The sequence below is a fragment of the Pterocles gutturalis genome, unplaced genomic scaffold (assembly GCF_000699245.1).
Source record: "Pterocles gutturalis isolate BGI_N339 unplaced genomic scaffold, ASM69924v1 scaffold17461, whole genome shotgun sequence".
NCBI lineage: Eukaryota > Metazoa > Chordata > Aves > Pterocliformes > Pteroclidae > Pterocles > Pterocles gutturalis.
In genome coordinates this window covers 1-20,821 of record NW_010098208.1, presented here as the reverse complement: position 1 = coordinate 20,821, position 20,821 = coordinate 1, and the positions used below count along the sequence as shown (strand labels likewise).

General features: G+C 40.6%; 1 protein-coding gene across 1 annotated transcript in view; it reads left to right on the top strand.

Moving 5' to 3' along the window:
• The window catches only part of ZMPSTE24 (zinc metallopeptidase STE24), a gene marked incomplete at its 5' end in the record, with an annotated part of 23,935 nt that extends 5,347 nt beyond the window's left edge, over window positions 1-18,588 (top strand). The window contains 8 exons of the mRNA XM_010088176.1: window positions 2,572-2,658; window positions 3,318-3,434; window positions 5,878-6,030; window positions 10,434-10,575; window positions 13,697-13,854; window positions 15,274-15,378; window positions 17,331-17,474; window positions 17,781-18,588. Of these exons, the coding sequence (XP_010086478.1) occupies window positions 2,572-2,658; window positions 3,318-3,434; window positions 5,878-6,030; window positions 10,434-10,575; window positions 13,697-13,854; window positions 15,274-15,378; window positions 17,331-17,474; window positions 17,781-18,005 (1,131 nt within the window). The remainder of the gene's footprint in view (window positions 1-2,571; window positions 2,659-3,317; window positions 3,435-5,877; window positions 6,031-10,433; window positions 10,576-13,696; window positions 13,855-15,273; window positions 15,379-17,330; window positions 17,475-17,780) is intronic.
• Between the last annotated feature and the right edge of the window lie 2,233 nt (window positions 18,589-20,821).

Genomic DNA, 20,821 nt, shown 5'->3' with positions numbered 1-20,821 from the left:
GGGAAAGAGAACTAGGGTAGTTATTTTTTGAGATAATGGCTTGTGAAACATTGAGAACTTCCGCTGTGTACGATGGACTTGGCAGAGACATTGAGTATCCATCGTACTCTGATCATCTTCTCTCTGTTGCTTCTAACGCCTCTAGACTTGATACACATCTTCTTAGATTTGGATAACTTGTTCTCAATTGTACTAAAGTCTGCTGGGTTCCCTTCAGACTTGTAGAAGAGCTTGTGTTTCCAAAAAAACCTGCCTGCTTGTTCCACTTACTGTGATCAACCTCATCAAAGGAAGACACAATGTACAAACCTTTTCCTGCATACCCTCACCCCCTCAGGAGTGCAGCTATTTCCTAATAGGGAAAATACCTCTGGTCTGAAGGCTGCAGCACTGGTATGGTTGTAACTAAGGCCATTATTGCTTGTTAGATTTCAAGACAGCTTCTTCATTCAACAAGGCCGAGTGCTGGGTCCTACACTTGTATAACAACAGCCCCCTGCAACGCTACAGGCTTGGGGGAGAGTGGCTGGAAAGCTGCACGGAGGAAAAGGACCTGGGGGGGGGGGGCACCAGCCAGCTGAACAGGAGCCAGCAGTGTGCCCAGGTAGCCAAGAAGGCCAACGGCATCCTGGCCTGCATCAGCAACAGTGTGGCCAGCAGGAGCAGGGCAGGATTGTGCCCCTGGTGAGGCCGCACCTTGAATCCTGGGGTCAGTTCTGGGCCCCTCACCACAAGAAGGACATTGAGTGGCTGGAGCAGGTCCAGAGAAGGGCAACGGAGCTGGGGAAGGGTCTGGAGCACAGGGCTGACGAGGAGCGGCTGAGGGAGCTGGGGGGGTTCAGTCTGGAGAAGAGGAGGCTGAGAGGAGACCTCATCACTCTACAGCTGCCTGAAAGGAGGGTGCAGTGAGGTGGGGGGTTGGTTTCTTTTTGTAACAAGCAATAGGATGAAAAGAAATGGCCTCAAGTTGTGTCAGGGGAGGTTTAGATTGGATATTAGGAAAAATTTCCTCACGAAAAGGGTTGTCAAGCACTGGAACAGGCTGCTCAGGGAAGTGCTTGAGTCACTATCCCTGGAGGTATTTAAAAGTTGTGTAGAGGTGGCACTTAAGGACATGGTTTAGTGCTTTAATTGTTGGACTTGATCTTAAGGGTCTTATTTGCAACCTAAATGATTCTGTGATTCTGTTCTACAATCAAGCTGATACCCGTGATGTGTAGGGTGTGTGCAGCTTCTTCTCTAGGTGTATGTGATGACGAGTTCTTGCTCCTTTCTGTCATGTTGAGCTGTGTCTTTCTGTTTCTCAGCATCTGTCCTGCGATTATCAGATTCCAGCAGAGCTAAAGTGAGGTCGCCTCTGCTGTCTGGGTTTGCCACTTCCTTAGAGCACAAACTGCATCCTTTATGGTTTGGGAACTGCCTGAACTTGAAAGAGGCTGTCGTGGCCAAAGTTGATTGAATTGCATGACAGTTTTGCACCATTTTTGCTTTTAGTAGGTAGAAGTATGAGTCATTAATCTAGCAACTTAATTGAAGGGGAGATGCTATGTTAGAATGACTAGTATGCTTTGATTTATTTCAGCCATTCATTATGTGGGTTTCTTTTTAACTAATAACTAGTATCAATGTCATGCTAATAGCTGTCTTTGTTCAGGGATTGGTACTTCAGGGATTTCCAGCTCTGAAACTTATAGGTAGCCTGCAAAAGAGCAACAAGCTTGTTTTGGTCCTTTCCATCTCCTTCTGCCACTCAAAATCCACCCTTAATAGTAAGGTTATAGAGTAAGCCTCTTATAAATAAATAAATAAAAACCTGGTACTGTCCATACTGGAAGGCTGGCTACTTGAAAACTGATTTTTATAGTGATGCATCACTTGTTGAGAAAGTAAATGTGAAGCATTTGGAAGTCCAGCTGTTCAACAAACACTACCAGCCCCTGCCTTGAACTACAGTTAGCACCTTCTTCAGTAGCTCTGTCTCAAGCATTTGTTTGATGGTGGTGCATCCTGAGTAGTCCCCTTCCTGTTCCCTGGTAACCTGTATGGCAGGAGGCGTTGTGAGGCAGGCACAAGGAGGAGAGCAGGAAGCTTTCTTAAAATGGTTGAAGCATCATTAATACTGAAAATTAATTGATGGCCTTATTCTGAATGCCTTTCTCTTGGTAGGGAATGCAGGCAAGACTATCCCAGTGTGGTCAAGTTGGTGAATCTTACATACGTCTCCTAGAGATGATATGTTATACAATCACAGAGCAAATGAGTTTTAAGGTCTTCTGAAAAATATACCTTACGTCTGAGCCAATATAGCAGCAAAGTCTGCAGTAAATAGGTGTGATGGGGGAGTGGCATGGGAAGCTTGACCTGATTTCTACTTCTGTAAAATAAAAATGAACATTGCCAAATATTCCAGGCTTTCTTTATGCACTGTTAAGATCAGAGAGGCACAAAATGCCTAATTATAAAACTTTCCTCATTAATCCTTAAAAGGTCCTTATCACACTGAAACTCTAGTAGAATAAGAGGAAAAAATTGTTTAACATTGCCTCCATGGTATGTATTTTTGTTTTCAAGATGATTCTTCTCTGTGGAGGAATTCCTTTTCTATGGAATCTGTCTGGTCAGATCTCTGGTCGTGCTGGGTTTGGACCAGAATATGAGGTAAGCAGTCTTTAAATTTTAGTAAAAATGTTTGGTCCATGGACTATACTGTTATAATAATTTCTATTTTTAAGCTTATATTTACTTAAAGTGGAATTTAGCTACAGGTACAGTATAGTAAAAATAACAGATATTTTCTGGTGAACACAATGATTGGGTGAGTCTGAGAACTGATAACACTATGTGACTTTAAATTAGCTTACTAATTAAAATAGCCTTGTATGTTAAAAACATACAAGTCTCAAAGCTACTTGAGTCAAATGAGGTGGTGGGTTGGTTTTTGGGGGGCTTTTTTGTTTCGTTGATGTTTTTACTACTCCTAGATGTGAATCTTCCTGCATGCTAAAAGGGTGAGAAATTTGAGGCTACTGATTATGTTGTTTTTGTGCTGTGGATGAGGCATCTGTCCAAATTCTTGTCTCAAATCCTTAGTTTTTATTTAAATCTGTTTCATCAGTCTATTTTCTTTCTTTATTTAACATAGTAAGCTATTCCAGTAATCAGTAATCTAATAGTCGCAAACATGTTATTTCTGTGAATTTATCTAGCTTTATATTCTAACCAGTTTCAGTTAAACCACTGACATAAAATCCATTTTTAACACCTGGAATGTTAATGTTAGTAGGGGTCAGTAAATATAAGATTTTTTTTTTTTCCAGATTGTTCAGTCATTGGTATTTCTGCTGCTTGCAACACTCTTCAGTGCAGTGACTGGTCTCCCATGGAGTTTATATAACACATTTGTCATAGAAGAGAAGCATGGCTTCAATCAGCAGGTATTGTAGAGAGCACTTACACTGACCTAACGTCTTCAGTAGGTTTGGTTGGTTAGATGGACTGGTATGTCCATATCTGTGCCAAAGATCATTAATTTTAGGAGCATTTCTACTTGCACTGCATAAAAATAAGAGCAATGACAGGTTGTGACTCTTGCAGAAGTACCTATGCCACACCAGAATGTCTCTGTGTGAGCCCATGCCTCTGAGCAAAAAGAAGTGTCTGTTCTAGGAGTGGAACAAAGAACATTTCATACCTCAGCTGTTCATTCTTGGATGGACTGTTCTTTGCCCTTCATATGCCCTTCCTGAGAAGTCTTGTATCACAGGGGCAGTTCTGATTCATAGACACTGAACAGATGAAATAAACACAAGAAATGACTTTCCTCCTCACTTTCTTTAGCTTATTGATTTCTTGTATCACCCTTTACTAAATTAGAGAATTCATCTCTTAATTAGTATTTCTGTTAGGTACTCAATAGCAGCCCTGGCTTTCTTAATTTCTGTCAAAAACTTAGTTTAATCTGTTTCAGTATCAGTTTCTCATGAGATCAGATTCTCCTTTTGGGAGAGGAACCTCAATCTGGGACACATCATTAGCCATTTCATGGCAGAGCATAAGACTGACTTTATGCTTTTGGACCCAGCTAGTGTTGTCTACAGTACTTTCTGTTCAAAGTCTACTAGGAAGGGCTTTTTTAAAGCAGAATGAAATGTGAATGGGTAGCAGATGTGGGATAAAGCTGTTTGGCTCATTTTAATAAGGGTAGAGATGCTCTGGTATTTGCCAGTTTCCTCTTCCAGTTTCTATGAAGGCAGGAAGACTAAGCTAGACCTAAAGAAGTGGAATCAGTTTGTTTCTAAACTCATTATATTCCTGGTAAATGGATAAATTGATGTTTCTTATTCCTTTTTATAAAACAAGTAGGAAAATAAGTGAGAAAAAAAGCTCTAAACGCAGTGATCTAGTTTGCACCCTCTCTCAATCATATTCAAAACAGAGGTGCATACATCCTTACACATCCTGTATTATTTTGGTTCGTGTCAGTTATGTAGTGTCATGCTATTTTCAACTATGAAAATTCTCACTGCACAGTTTTGCCTTGAGATCTGTGTGTATTCCTGAAAACTGCAAGGCTTGTTCGGTTTTCCCCTTCCCCTGATGTTTGGATCCTGTGCTAGTGGTGGCTCCTGCTGCAGTCTTTGTGAAGCCATTATCAGGAAAGGAGCACTGCTTTGTGTGAACGAGAGCCACAAGTGGTAGTTTTCTAGTTACAGAACTGTTTTGCTGGAAAAAGTAGCCCACACTACCTGGGAATATTAAAGGCAGGCAAGGAGAGGTATTTTCTGGAGTGCTCCGTTTGTGTGGGCATATGTCTGTACAGTTGCGTTGCTGCTGAAACTAATGGATGTTTAGCAAGAATCTCTCCCCAGAATGCTCACTGTGTGACCAGAGCGAATATGTATACATAAAGAATAGTCTAAAATCGTGGGTTTATGTCCAATTTGTGTTTCTCATAGTCATGGAAGTCTGAGGTGTCTATCTGAATTCTTGCCCAAATCCATAGTTTTTATTTAAATCTGTTTCACCAGTATTTTTTTCTTTCTAGACAAGTTCCATAGCTGTAATGTAGTGATGAATTCTGTATCTTTAACATAGTGTGGGCTTTTTAATACATCCTTGTTGGGAAGGATCTTTACATAATAACCCTTCTATGCCTTGCAGATAGCTATAAGTATGGAAGTAACAATTCCTAAAAGAGCTACCTGGGTTGCAGAGTCACTAGATCAGATTCATTCAGGTAGAGGTCTTTGAAATTTCTATTGCTTCTATTAAAGTTATGCTAATTTTAAAACCTGAGACAGCTACATGAGTAGTAACTGCATGTCTGTGGAAGCTTGGAGTAAAATACCCAATACATATCTAAAAATCTTTAATAGAACTTTTATATATTTCCAGTTAAGCCAATCGTCTTGGTGGTAAGTGAAAATTAAGATGAATGGAGGCAACTGTAAAAAGACAAAATATTTTACAGTAGCTATGTTTCTATAAGAGTTTCTTATTGTCTAAAAATCCCATAATGTCTGGGATATAGATTGGTAAAGGAATTAAGGGACAGATAAGCTTAAGTTTTTCTTTCCTCCTTTAATGAAGGATATATGTGCAACACAAAATAAGGGTTTGGGGCAGATCTTACTAAGGAAGAGTGCATCTGCATGGGCTTCGAGTCCATGGCGATGTAAAGAGGCACAGCTACCAGAAGAGGTGAAAAAGTTCTTCAACCTTTTCTTAACTGACTCTGTTTTCCTTATCACATTGGTATTGCTGTTTTGTGATTTGTCTTATTTTGTTTCTTTGCATCCACTGAAGGGACCAGTTAATGAACCACTGCAGCACATCAATATTTACATGGAAAATATCACTGATATCCTTTCTTTACAGACACTGGGATTTTTTTTTAAGGATGCTATCAAGAAGTTTATCGTGACTCAATGTATTCTGTTGCCAGTGACATCCCTTCTGCTTTACATTATTAAAATAGGGGGAGAATACTTCTTCATCTATGCCTGGCTCTTCACATTAGTTGTTTCCTTGGTGAGTATAAGAATATGTTTCGGTTTCTTCCAAATGCTAGCTTACTTGCATGGCTCAGTGTGCTGTGGTTTAAAAATATAACTGAAAAGAAATGGAGAAAAATCTAAATCTCCTGGGAATTTTAGTGTCTACAAACTTTAACAGTGTGTCTTGCTCTCAGTGTGCTTGTTCAGGAATAGTAGCTCATATTAATTGTCCATGTTAATGTGATATCTTATATTTTATCTATTTAATACTGGGTTGTCTTCATCAATTGACAGATAAACATTTAAAAAGCTTTAGAATAGATACTGGAAATACAGCACTATGTGATGATAGGTTTTCCTTTTTCTTAAATAGAGAAAGGGCACAAGGACAACTGCCAGCAGTTGGGCAAGACAAGGCAGAAGGTGCTTTGGTCAGCAACGTTTCATTGGGCTTTTCTTACAGGTTATCAAACATCAATATTCAATTGCATTGCTTTGTATTGAGACCAGCAGCAACAATCCATTTGTGGTTCTGCTTATATCGCTGCTTTTATATACTGCATTGGTAACTGACATTTTCAGGGCTTGTATTAAAAGGATCGTTTTGTATACATCATAAGGATTTGATGTTTTCTGTTGTCACTAGAAGCTCTGAGGTCTGTAGTTTCGGTTTTTTATTTCAACATAGTGCTCTACTATATTTTTGATCAATATACTAACCATTGCTCACCCAAAGAAGAAATTACAGAAGTACTGTTGCATATATTAATTCATTTTTAGATTAAAAGAGCGTCTTAAAAAGTAAAAGAATTATTACTTTACAGTAACGTCATAAAGCCTGCCACGTTAGCCTAACAATAAATTTGGTCAATCAATCCCTAATTCTTGTGCCAAGTTGAGACTTTCTGGTTGAACTGGAGTGCATCGTCAAGAAAATTTTTAGGAATACCTGGATAAGAAATCATGATTGTTTTCTTTGTGAAGCTTCTCTTCCATGACTTAAATATGTGCTGGGTTTTTGTGTTTTTTTTTTTTTTTTTCCTTCTCCCACTGCTTCTGGATTCAGATCACTTTTATAGCTTTCTTGGACGTCTGATTTGTCAGCTTTCTTTCTAAAGCACAGGCACTCGCCACATTTGTACAAAAATGTGATCATCGTGCTGCATGGGAGACCATTGCAATTAACGGAGGAAAATATGATTTCCCACTTATATAACCAGTATCTGCATTGACTTTCTCAGACATGGCAACATGGAAGAAATTATGGCTCGGTTTAAATCATGACTGTTGCATAATCTTGTTTTTATGGGATACAGATCTCATTATCTGAATTGTATTTGTTGCTTACTTGTACTTTTGCTTCACTGATGCCTCACATATAACTGGGGTGAAACCTGTGTGGATTAGTGGATTTCTGTATTGCTGCTAATTCTGGTGCAGTGCAGTGACCAGTGATGCCTTTCTGAGCAACTCAGTGACAATAGTATAGAATCATAGAATCATTAAGGCTGGCTCCTGTTCAGCCGGCTGTCGCCCAGCACCCCCAGCTCCCTCTCTGCTGGGCAGCTTTCCAGCCACTCTCCCCCGAGGCTGTAGCATTGCAGGGGGCTGTTGTGACCAAAGTGCAGGACCTGGCACTTGGCTTTACTGAACCTCATATAATAGTAGCAGAAGTACCCCACTGAGGTGGTAAGTCTAGCTTGCAGTTACTACTTTGAGCTCTTTCAAGCTTTTTTGTGTTAGTTGGCTTAATTACACAGTGTTTCCTGTTGTTTTGTTGTGCTGGCTCCTGCTTTCTGTAGTCCAGGTGTCCTTATGCTCTGACATCATCCCTTTGTCTCTGAATGTATTCTGAAAAATTACAGTGTTACATCTCAGAAATGTCAGTTCATATGTATTGAAATGACTGTTACATAAAGACTTGTGCAGACTCTGATCAGTACTTCTTAAAGAATCGTTTTTCTTTCAAGCTTTGATGAGCTTGAATGTAATTCAGCATTTGAGTTATTGTTCTGTCAAACTGAGTGAAACAGTCCATACTTACAGATTATTCTAGGGTAGCCTTCTTATTTGCAAAATTGGGCAGATAGTAGTTCCTCACCTGGTATCCCGTTCATATTTTAAGTCTTTAGCCTTAAAGGCTTTGAAGATTTTATTTTTCACAGAAGGATCAAGCTGAAATTTTAAAAGAACTGATAGTTTCAGGACTGAAAGAAGATACAGGATTTTTGGAAATGGCTTGCCCTCATTTGTATGCCAAAAGTTAAAATTTTTTTTCTTACCTTCTCTTTATATACCAGTCATTGACTGCTTTTATTCTTGCCGTCTTTTCTTTAAAATATATATTGTAAAAAATGTTTTATGATCCTCATATGAGGAACTTTCTGAATGCCCATTTTTATAGTCTTTATCAATCAACTTTAGTAGAAGGACGAGATGTAGGTGAGTGATACATAACACTAAATTTCAAGGTGAGAACCACAGCATACTGAGCTGATACCACATTTCTTTCTCTGTCACTTTCCTATCACAAACTAGGATTTTATTTTTGCTCTGCCTGCCCCTTGCAGTTGAGCTGTCCATGTAGATTTTTTTTTCCTGAGATTTTACAGATGCTTTAGAAACTGATAAACAGGGTTTGGCCTATCTTTACACAACAAAAGCTAGAAAAGAAAAGGTGGTGTGTCAGAGCTACAGTAGTAAAACTGAGTGGCTCATTCTGCCCCAGGTCCTCCTCCCCCCCCTCTCGTCTTTTTTTCCCCCCACCGCCTTTATTTTTTTTCCTTTGACATTGAGTGCATGCCCAGACAAAATTGGTGCTTTTCAGGAGTCTTGCAAAGTCACTGCAGCTTTACAGGGTCTTGATCATGGTTTAAGGCCTCAATGTGTGGGTTTGAACATGCAAAATAACCTTAAGAGGTGTTAGATTTACCCTTTAGAGTTCGGTTTAAGGGGAAAATTCCAGTTGTAATCACATTCCATAACTCTGTAATTGTAGAGTTGCATCCTTCTATCAGTCCATTACTCCTGCTGGTATCAAGGGATTACACAAGGTTCAGAGATAAAAACTAAAAATGAGTCCGCACGTAGTACATGGTGTGAGAGCTGTCTGGACGGAAACAGCTGATTTCTGCTCTGTACCCTCCTACACTCGCTGCAAGTTTAAACTTTTGTCTTAACAATTACAGTAACAAAAAAGTAACAAAAATAACTTCTGTTTTGTAGTGGTGTTTCATATTGGTATGCCCTCACTTGCTATGACTGTGGAAAAAGTCCGTTTCCCTAGTTTTAGATTTCATTGGACTTTTCCAACAGTGCAGATCCTTTCAAAAGCCGATGTACTTGTTTTCAGTGGAAAAAAACCCATCTAGATAACTTTGAAGTTAATGTTGATGCCCATTTGCCTCTCCTGTCCTGTTCCCTTTTCACTAACCAGAATTAAAACTCTTCTCCAAGTCCTTTTCTTTAAAATAAATAAAAACAACTTTGTGAAAGTCCAGAGTGTGAGGGCAGGAAATTCAGCTTTCTTTTCCATCGCAGTGTTATTGCAGTCCTGTTTTTCTCATCTGGGTCACATCTGCTGCGGGTTTGAAGAGATGCAGGTGCATTGTAGTGATTTTGGGGACATGGCTGTTAATTGTTGTGTCCCAGAGGCATCAGCCAGTTCCTTAGCCCTGCATACAACTGGGAGAAGGGGAAGAAAATTTCTTGTCTGTTTTAGATTATGGCTTTGGAAGATAGCGGGAATTTGAAGAAGCAGGACTATCCTCTGGTTCAGTCGGTTCTGCTGCTCATTATGAGACACTTCAGAGCTTCCCAGTATCATGAAGTGGGTGAAAATGACAGCTTGTCACCTGTAAGACCACTGCTCCCGGCTGTCATAGTGGTTTTGCCTTCTGCGGTTTAACTGTCAGAGCTAAAGCACTGTTTACGCCAATTCTGCTGTGGATTAACTTGCCCCCACCCCCATCTTGCTGTTGAATTGCTGACTGTCAACAGACTAAGTAGTTGTCTTTGTAGATGGGATGACCCAGAGAAAGTCTTGCTCTAGATCACACTTATCATCGAATCATTAAGGTTGGAAAAGACCTCAAGGATCATCAAGTCCAACCGTCAACCCAACACCACCCAGCCCACTAACCCATGTCCCGAAGCACCACATCTACACGTTTCTTGACCCCCTCCAGGGATGGTGACTCCACCACTTTCCTGGGCAGCCTGTTCCAATGCCTCAGCACTCTTGCAGTGAAGAATTTTTTTCCAGTATCCAGCCTAAACCTCCCCTGGTGCAACTTGAGGCTGTTTCCTCTTGTCCTATCACTTCATACAAGACTGCTGTTTTCTCTGAAATTGTGCCTTCTTTTTGTACTTACTCATGCTTCAAATTTAGTACTAAACACACATTTGTATGCCTTGTTTTTCTGTATGTGTTTGCAGGTGCTTGTTACAATCTATGCAGACTATATTGCACCTTTGTTCGATAAATTCATTCCACTTCCCGAGGGAGAGCTGAAGCAACAAATTGAAACAATGGCAAAGAGCATTGACTTCCCATTGACTAAGGTGTATGTTGTTGAAGGTGAGGTTTTTTTTAATAAAAACGCTTTGTAATTTTGAATTTGTGGATTTTTAGCTCTGATGGTGGATGCTGTAGTAGGGCAGTTGCTTATATTCCTCAGCTATTGTACTATTTGCCAATGTCTGTACCATGTTCCTTTTTTTTTTTTTGCCTTGGGGTCAGAAAAGTGAAGTTGAATGTACAGCCCTTACTCAGCATCTCCTTGGAGATCGTCTTGGCTATGTGGAATGAAAATACATAACACATTCAGAAATGGAAGCAGCAATCAAGATTCCAATTTCAGAACTTTCAACCAGAGAGAAAAGGGGTTTTTTAACTTTTCTAGTCTGAGTTTAGCATTAATTGTCTCAAAGTCCTTGGTGAAAGTGTTGGAAAAGTTATGAAAGTTAAAAACACCTATTCCTTCTCACAGTGTTCACATGGACAGTTTCTTATGGTAGGGTTGGATGGACTCACACCTTCTACTTAAGACTGTAATTTTTTCACTTTCTAGTAGTGAATCTCTCATCCTCTTTTCTTAGGTCATAGAATACAACATGGAGCATGCCAGATGCCATGTCACTTCCTCTCCACTTCTGTGCTCAGGGAACGCTTTACTCTTTGACATTTCCACTGTTACTCGTTTTGCTCCCTTCTGAAATTGATTTCAGGGACTTTCACAAATTTTGTTTTGGTTTTGTGCCCCACCTGTGAGGATCAGAGGTGGTTTTATTGCCTTGGTGAAAGCAGTATGAGATAGCATAAAGAGCTGAAATGGTAGAATTTTGCTGTAAGAGAGGGTGATGAAGGCTTTATCTAGCCTGGGAGCTCTGCTTTCAGAACTTTTGGCTGGACAAATCCAGCCAGTGCTCTGCCTCAGTGCAGCCAGGAGCTACTAATATTGATATCCTTGGGGCCCAAGAAACTCTCTTTCCTAGCGAAGTGGAAGCTTTTCGAGCTTGAGAGTCAGTACAGAGGCTTGCCGAATAGGGACATTTTTCCCACATGTATTGCTGGCTGTATCCTGGCTTTTAACCATGGTGAAAGTCTTATGAGCCAGTTGTTGGTACTCTGTTGGTACACACCTGTGTAGTGTACTACTGCATTGGCTTCTTCATGTCTGCATTTAGTGGCAGTGATCTGCAGTGGAGGGAGGCTGCCAGACCCCCATTTTCTTTCCTGGAATCCTTAAAAGTGCTGAGCCAGCACCATTCCCTTTGACATAGGGGACTGGATGTGTGAACATCTTTTTGCCGGTGTTTTTTTGCACTCTGTCTTGGCTCTTCCCATTCCAGAACTGACTTCTTAGTAACATGTGCAACCAAGTCCTTTAATTTCAGGGTTCATTCTGTAACAGGCAGATTACAAAGGTTCCTTCTCTATCAGCACGCAGTGGAGGATTGTCCTGGTTTTAGCTGAGACAGAGTTAACTTTCTTCACAGTATCGAGTGTGAGGCTGGTTTGGGTTTGTGCTGAGGAGAAGCTGATCACACACTGATGTTTATAGTTGCTGCCAGGACAGTCAAGGACTTTCCAGCAGGAGAAGCTGGGAGGGAGCACAGTCCCAGTGACCAGCCCAGGATTCGACCTCAGGTTTAGGACTGAGACCCAAACTGGCTGATGGTCTGTTCCATCCCATTCACATCGTGCCCAGTATAGAGATGAGGCTCTGTCCGGAAGTACTCTCTCTTGCTCCGGGTCATCCCTCTCTTGCTCCTGGCCATCTCACTCTGGATGCTCCCTCTCCCAGGGTCATCCCGCTCCCTCGGTCAGCTCTCAGTCTTGGACACTCAGGCTCTTATCTCCATTCTGGGAGTGCGGCTTCAGGACTCTTCCCGCTCCGAGATCATTAGCCAGGAACAGGCTGAGCCTTGGTCATTGGGTGGTGAGCAGTATCACTGTGTTTCACTCATTTGTACATTTGTATATATTACTATTATTATCATCATTATTATTATTATTTTGTCCTCAACCCATGAGTCTCTTTTTTTCCCTTTACCCCTTTAATTCTTTCCCCCATCCCTGGGAGGGGGGAGGGTGAGCAGGTGGTGGTTGTGTTTTGGCTACCAGCCAGGGTCAAAACTGCTACAAGGATGAAGTTTTTTATTATTTGCAGATGAAAGTGAACATTGCTACCCTGTGGCTGTTCAGATTTCTTTACTGACAAGGGACTGGATGCTGAGGCTTCATACTCTGACCAGCCTCTTCCTCTGTTGGTCTGTGTGGGTTTGGTGCTGAAGGTTACCATGACCACACCATGGGTTGGCTTGCAATGGAACAATGGATATTTTGTGCTCTAAGGAGTTTATGCAGCTCATACATTTATAGTGAGAGATGAAGGCAAATACCTTCAACTTGAAGTATCTTATCTTTTGATGCAAAAACCAGAGCAATCCACCTCTTCTCTCATGGAGACTTCTTTCAGTCCTGATGTTGCAACAGCTTCTGTTCATAAGCAAAAATAGGCAAAGTTTTAACAGCTGCTTTGATCTAGACAGCTTTGTAATCAACTGAAACAGTCCATGTTCCATGGACAGAGATGAGTATACTTGGCCCCAAGTATATTGACAGTAGAAACAGTCCATAATTTGCCTGATCTAGATAAAAGTAGCTGTGAAAAATTGCCTATATCAAACAAAAATAATTTTGAGGCAGCATAGTTCATCTCTTTGTTTTCTCCATATCTGTTTCTAACATCTTCATCCTTGTCTGTTTTGAATTATCTTTGCTGGCACATTAAAAGAATCCTAAATGTATTCATCACAGGTGCCCTCCCATGAGGGCAGCATATATTCTATGCAGAATACTCTTTCCACTCTGAACCTGAAATTGCAGTAGAAATAGCTTTTCTTCTGGATCTTAGATCTTCACGACTGCTCTTTATGTTTTTAGTGGTTTTAATGGTGACGTGTTACAGATGAAAAAAAATTATTTCTCTGTTGGAGTTAGTAAATGAGATCATCATTACTTAGACCATTTTAAAATGTGCTTCAGCCTGCAAACTCATTTGCTTGAGTTTGTCTACCGTTCGTTTGAAGACTTGAGAACTCCTGTGGAAGAATCAGTTTTATGTAATATTGTATAGTCTTCAGTGTATGGGATTATTCAGGTCATGGTCTTTAATGTAAATTTTCCCCATCAGGTTCTAAGCGTTCGTCTCATAGCAATGCTTATTTCTATGGATTCTTCAAGAATAAGCGGATAGTACTCTTTGACACCCTCCTGGAAGATTACTCTGCTTTGAACAAAGAGCCAGCAGAAGAAGATGGTGAGAATGAAGAGACAAAGTCTAAAACCAAAGTGAGTTCATCTTTGGTTTTCATCATGTTATTTACATTAACTTCTTGGTGAGATATTCCCTTGTGTTTTCTGAACGTATTTTAAGGGTCCTGACTGAGATGCTTAAAACCCAAACCCTAATGATTTCAACACCAAAGTATCCCTGAGCTACTAATTGGAATTTCTGGGGGTGTGTGAGTGGTGCAGATACCACCAAAGAGACTAGAAATCCACAGGGGCTTTCCTGCATGTAAAAAATAGGCCTTCCTTGTAATTACTTGAAAAAGGGACCTGCTTGTGTTCCTTCTCTTGGGACTGCCACACTGAAGCTTCCCTTTTAAGGAAACACTCTTGATTATCAGCGTGTCATTTGTGTGCCTTTTACTACACGCAAGGATTTTAGTGCAAGAGGGACACAGGTGTGCACACCTGCGCAGATTCCACATGTGCATCCTCCCCTGCCCTGGGTGGTGGCCTTTCATTGTCCTTTCCATTGGTCTGCAGCTGCACATCCAGAGTCTGCTGTAACAGCTTTTGTGGCTTCAGGAGAGCATAGGGATGGTTAAAACTGATGGAATACTTTCTGAAGAGCCTGAAGGAGTAATTCTGAGAAGAAAGAATTGTCTTGTGCAGCCTAGGGTTAGGCCATTGTACAGTACGGCTTGTTTCTTGTAACCACGTTGGTGGTGGAATTCTCTTCATCCACGGTTTGATATGGCATACTGCAGAAGTGGGTGATGAGAGGAGGAGATTTTGAGCTCACCTGCTCTAGTCATAATGAGAATCCTTGGTTCCATTTCAACAGGCTCTTCAGGTATATTCTCAGGACACAAGCCCATGTGCTTGCTTCTGACTTGCTCATGTACCTTTGAAGGTACAGATGTCCATCCTACTTAATGACAACTTGAAGGCATGTCACAGTATTTGTTGCAGAGGATGGGGATGTTGTTGCTTGTTTTTAAAGGAAAGGCAGTGCCTTCAGAGGGAGGTTACATGCTGAATGTTGAAGGAAGAAGGGAGAGGACTACGCTCTCAGTTCTCTGTTGAAAGTTAGTGGCTCTCTATGTCCACTTTCACTGTAACACCTTTTCTTGAGTAAAGGATCAGGATGAGATCAAGGGATGGTAGGAGACAGTTTGGAAATAAAATTTCTGGCATTCTTCCAGGTGTGCATAGGCATGCCTGCATACATAGAAATAAGAGAACATTACCTCATGGTAGAAATCTTGTTGAACGTCAAAGAAAAGGTTTAATTTTTTTAAAGTAGCTTCTTGAAAAAGGCTCAATAAGAAATCATATGTGTGTATCTGCTGGTAGAAGGGAACAGCCTGATCTAGGGACACTTAAGTGACCTAGAAAAAAAACAAGCTAGTAAGTAAGAAATTTATTCAGTTGTGTTCGGTCATACCTGATTTTACTTCTGCTTTGTTATTCCCTCAGAATAAGAAACAAGGATGTAAAAATGAAGAAGTTCTGGCTGTACTTGGTCATGAATTGGGACATTGGAAACTAGGTCACACTGTGAAAAATATTATCATCAGCCAGGTATGTTATGATAAACTGGTGGTTTTCCTAGAGTGTTCTGTAATTATTTCTGTTTGCAAATGCCTGCTTACAGATTTGTAAGTGTATATTCACACAACATCCTTATGCTCTGCAACAGGAAATTGGTTTGTGTTTTTTTCTTCGCTGTATCTACAGTGAACATGCATTAGCCTTTCTGTCCCCTCCTTGCTCCCCTCTGGGTGGTAAAAAGCACTAAGAAAACATGCCTGCTGCCCTTTTAATTAATCTCAGCAGCCTTCTGAAGTTGGGACGCATTTTTCTTGCTTTGTTAGGCTTCTTCCTTGACTGTTAGTACCTCAGGGCATTCTCTGAAGGTCTGTTTCCATCCCTGTGCTAGGGATAGGATTGGATGTACCCTGTCTCCCAGCGTGCATTTTTTTAGGTGTTTGTCATTGTCTCTGAGAAAGCTAAGTGTCTGAGAGTTTCTATCAGTCTTATTCTTTGGAGGGCTGAGAAGGAATGTGATTGAGAATTATGAAATCTGACACAGGAGGGTATTCTTATTTATATTGTATTCTTATACCTTGTGTATTGATGATGGGTAAATAACTGTTGTGCCGTCCTTGGTGCATGCTCAAATAGGGGTGAACGTTGAAGCAGTCTCTAGAGATTGCCCAGCCTTGCCTTTCAAGAGAAGGAGCCTGATGGTCTCTTTACTCATGTATGTATGCCTGCGGGCATTGTACAATACAAGGGCATTCCTCTCCTAAACCTCCTACTTCAAATTATTTTATTTTTAAGGCACAGCTATGTGCCTTCTATTAAATTACTATCTGCAGTCTACTGTATGCTTTGGTGTAGATCTATCTTGTTCCAGGTATTGCTCACCATTCTTTTCTCCAAGTTCCCAGGCTTTTTTTTTTTTTCCTGTTTCTCTTAGCTGCCCTCCTATGCACCTTCCGTAACTCCACCATGTGTTTCTTGAGATGTGCACCATTCTAGGAATGCTATTTTTTTCTTTTTCTGAGGCTATTTTACAAGATTTTCAGGCTCTAAACATCACTATCAAGCTCCTGTTTAAGAAAATATCTATATTTTAATTTCCACACAGTCTTTTTCTTATCCATGCAACTGAACACTTAAGTGTGCACTTCCTTCTCGCTTTCTGCTTTCAGGCAATTACCTTCCAACTTCTGACATCAGTGTTGATCCCTACTAACTACCAATTATTATGATGCTTTTGCTGCTCTCCTAACTTGTTAACTTTTGTCTTTGGATCCACTTTCTAGATACCATTATTTTGCTGTATAAGTAGATTTTATCTTCACTTTCAGAAATGTTTACAAATTCTTCTGCAATGTCTTCTACTTTTACTGTTGATTGTTTTCTGTCACAGCCATCCCACTTTTATTCTGTCCCAACTGTTTCAATAACAAATAAAATTCGGGCAACTTTTACATTACTCTAAAAAGACCAAACAGCCACTTGAATGGATTGAAAAGGTACTAATCACTTTCTTTAGAAAACTTGGTAAGGCATGGTAATTGCCTCTGAAAAGCCAGGCAAGCTCACTGCTTGCACACAGTGATGCGTGGCTTAGATGGAAGGGTAGATTTTTCCCAGGAATGGAAGTGTGACACAGCACAAACATATTTTGTTTGGCTTGAAACTTTTTGAAACCTGTGTTAATTCCAAATAGATGGATTCTACCCTGTACTACCTCCTCATTTACCTGTCTTCTTGTCTCTTCATCTTCCTTCACTACTTAGACTTTTTTTTTCAGCTCACTGACAGAAAATAGTGTTTCTTTACTGCTTGCATTTACAGAAGGCAGGTAAAGGCCAGCTGTTTGTTCCTCTTTGTATATTAGTTCCAAAGTAATCTATTTGGGGTTTTTTCAGTGGTGTTTCTATACAAATGTGTAATATGAATAGGCCATGTTTTAGACTTGGATGAAAAACTCAATTAAGAATGGTGTTTCCTTTCTCTAGATGAATTCCTTCCTCTGTTTCTTCTTGTTTGCTGTGTTAATTGGTCGAAAAGAACTCTTTGCTGCATTTGGCTTCTATGACACCCAGCCTACCCTGATAGGCTTGATGATTATTTTCCAGTTCATTTTTTCACCTTACAATGAGGTAAATTGTTTTCGAGACATAGATGATGAAGTAGCATCCTATTTAAATCATTATTTTATTTTGACTGGGGGGGAAAGCTGGAAGTTTCTAGGGGATCTGTCTGGTACTTTGTTTTAATAAGTAGGCTCAGTGCTCCATGTTGGCTACGAATCCCAGTTTCACGTGTGGCCTGGATGAACCTTAGTGAGATCACTCTACAGCCACAGTGGTGTGTGGGAAGGAAGATGCTGTATTATTTAGTGATACTGTAAGGAACTTGCAGATAGCTGAATTTTAAAATAATTTGTAATATATTTCTCTCCACAGGTTCTCTCATTTTGTTTGACTGTATTAAGCCGACGATTTGAGTTTCAAGCAGATGCATTTGCCAAGGAACTTGGGAAGGCTAAAGACCTATATTCTGCTTTGATCAAGCTAAACAAAGATAATTTAGGATTCCCTGTTTCTGACTGGATCTTTTCAATGTGGCATTACTCCCATCCACCCCTTTTAGAAAGACTTCAGGCCTTGAAAGATGCAAAGCAAGAGTGACAGGAATCATTGTTGGTTCAGAGGCAATGCTTCCATCTCAGAAGCAACGTTCAGAGCTGCTTTTTAATTTATTTTTAAGAGCAGTTAATGCCAGTTAAGTGCAATGTTAACAGCACCACAGTTCTGAGAATCCTGAAGCAGGTATTAAATTATATATGACTTTTTTAACAAAAACAAAACTGTGGAACTTAATGTAGAAAAAGTACTGGGTGAAGACCTTCCCCCCCACACAATGGCTTTTATCTCCATATCATAGTATAGACTTGTAAAGGGAGAAAAACAAAAGTATAGACTTCAAAGCACCTATTTCTTCAGTTTTTGTATGCCTTGAACATTGCTTTTGATCCCTTTTCCCATTCTCAGTGTTCTGTGAACCTTCCCAGTCTTGACCCTCTTCACAATGACAATGGTTTGAGTGACTTGATTTCTTGTATAATAATACTTGTACTTGCCAGTCACTGTTTTGCGTTTTAAAAAGCTGAATGCAAGTACAAGCCTTTCTCCTGGATTCATGTCTGTCATAACTGAAAATGCTACTTAATAAAACCTCCTTTCTCTGAAGTGTGGGAATAAGGATGAATTACAGCTGAAGAAATGTATCCTGTCTTCCTTGAAAATGAGCATGAGTCAAGTATTTAGTAGCATTATAGTGGAGTTAGGCTCCTCCTCTTCACTGGGCTGCTGGGGGTGTGGAAGGATGTTACGGAGAATCAGAACGGGATCCACACTTTAGAGAAAGTTGCTAATTATCTCTTTCTTCCATTTGCCTGTGAGTGGAATGGTTAGCAGCTTTTCCACACCTCAGTTCCTCCATTTGTGTTGTCCTTTGCCTAAATTTTGTGTATACAGAAGTGTCCAGTTGCTCAGACAGTGTATCAGAGATGAACTTTCATTCTGAGAGGGTTTGTCTTCCATTCTGTGGAGAGTTTTCCATTAATATGAATCCAGCTGAAATAGCACTGTTAGAATACTTGGAAAATATTCCCCGTTGTTCTGATATAAATAGCCTAAGACACACTTTATTCATACAGGTTAGTGAAGGACAAAGTGAAAAATTGCAGAAATGGCTTCTGCATCGATTATCTCAAATTTTTCTGGTGAAAGGTGGAATTAAATTTACTTTTGTTGAAATAAAGATAAAAGCTAAATGTAAGTCTTTGTGCCATACAGGTGGTTTGGACCAGACTGAATGCACATCCTTCATATAAAAGTCAGATTTGATTGTTATATGAAGTAGGTTTTTATATTGTATAGAGGTCTGCTCTGTACAAAGAAGTCAAAGCAAATTCTCATGGTTTCAGATGTCAGAGTATTCTTAGACTTTACTGTTAGCTCAAATTTGCTTTTCTGATCATAGGGAAAAATGCCTTATAAGGTGATGGGCATGATGATGTCTCAGGTGCAAGAAGATACAAGATGTTGCTGGAAGCCCTTTGTATGCCTTATTCTAATTGTGTTTATAACCTAGTGAGTATGAAGCTAAACTATAGATATGGATTTTGGAGACAGTTTTACAAATATTAGGAGCCTATATTTGTCATGTTAACTATATTTAATAAATGCCCCTTAAAAGCGTTAACTTGAAACTTGAGACATTTACTCTTCTGAATTGACAGATTCAAGTTTGAGATGTTGTTTGGTGTAGGCCTATGGAAAACATGTTAAATGTGCTCTCAGAAAGCCATTTGTCTCACCCATTAGGTAAAACTTATACTCAAAAATTAATTTTGTGGCTATTTCAGAAATGTGTCTAAACACAAACAGAAGTGGGATGATGAAGGAAATGCCAGTTCCTATGGAAGCATGAAATACTTTAAATACTTATGTTTACCGGTGAAGGTAGTGTTGTTACGGCAATTGCCTGTTGATTTGTTTTTTTCCCTGTCACTGTTTGGAGTTGATCTCTGCAGTTCTCACAGATAGATTTTGTCATCTAACTCCTCTGAACAAGGGTTCAGGGTTGGCTCCAGCCTGCTGCGGTCACTTCTCAGCACTGGCATTGTTTGTCAGTGTATGCTGTGACCTTCTGCCTGTCGCGTGCTACTGTGCAGACACCTGGAAGGCATCAGATACATGTTGCAGGCATTCTGCAGCCTCTAGTTGCTTCCTGTGTTCCTGAGAATGGTTGAAATCACACCTAAATCTTTCTGGGCAGCTGCTGCCTTCCCAGGTACCTACATCCTCCTACAGCCTCTACACAGCTGCACGACCAGCTGCTACAAACCTGCTGGATGACACGGTGAGGACCAGCCACACCTCCCTTCTGATTAATGACCAGTTTGGAGGAGAGAGGCAACACCATTGGCAACAGGGGACTTTTGCTTTCTGTTGCCTTTAGCAAATGATGTTAAAATATTCCAGGCAAGGGAACCCAGAGTAGAACATCTCTGGCCAGGCACCTCTGGGCACTGATCACACAAAGGCCGATAGCTCCAGCTTCCCCGTCCTTGCCTCGCCAGCTTTTTCTGGCAAGTAGAAGCTTGAAGGAGGACAGGGCAAGGAAAAGTCCAGCCCAGACCTTTAGGAGACTAAACTGGGAATGGTTTATGGAAACGAGCACAAACGTTTCCCTTTCATCAGTGTTAGCAGGTTTCAAGGGTCTCCGTGAATCCTCCTGTGGCCACAGGGCTTCTTTATTTTCTTGGTTGCCAGCAGGGCTTGCCCCTTCGTCACCCGGATGGGATGTGTAGGCAGGGAAGCTGTGGAAGAGATGAGTGTGCGGGTCAGTTTGTCTGACGGCACGGAAGTGAACTGACAGGTGGTGTTCCCGCTTGCTGAAGGGATAATGGAGGCGCTTGGGAGGCTCGGCAAGGCCA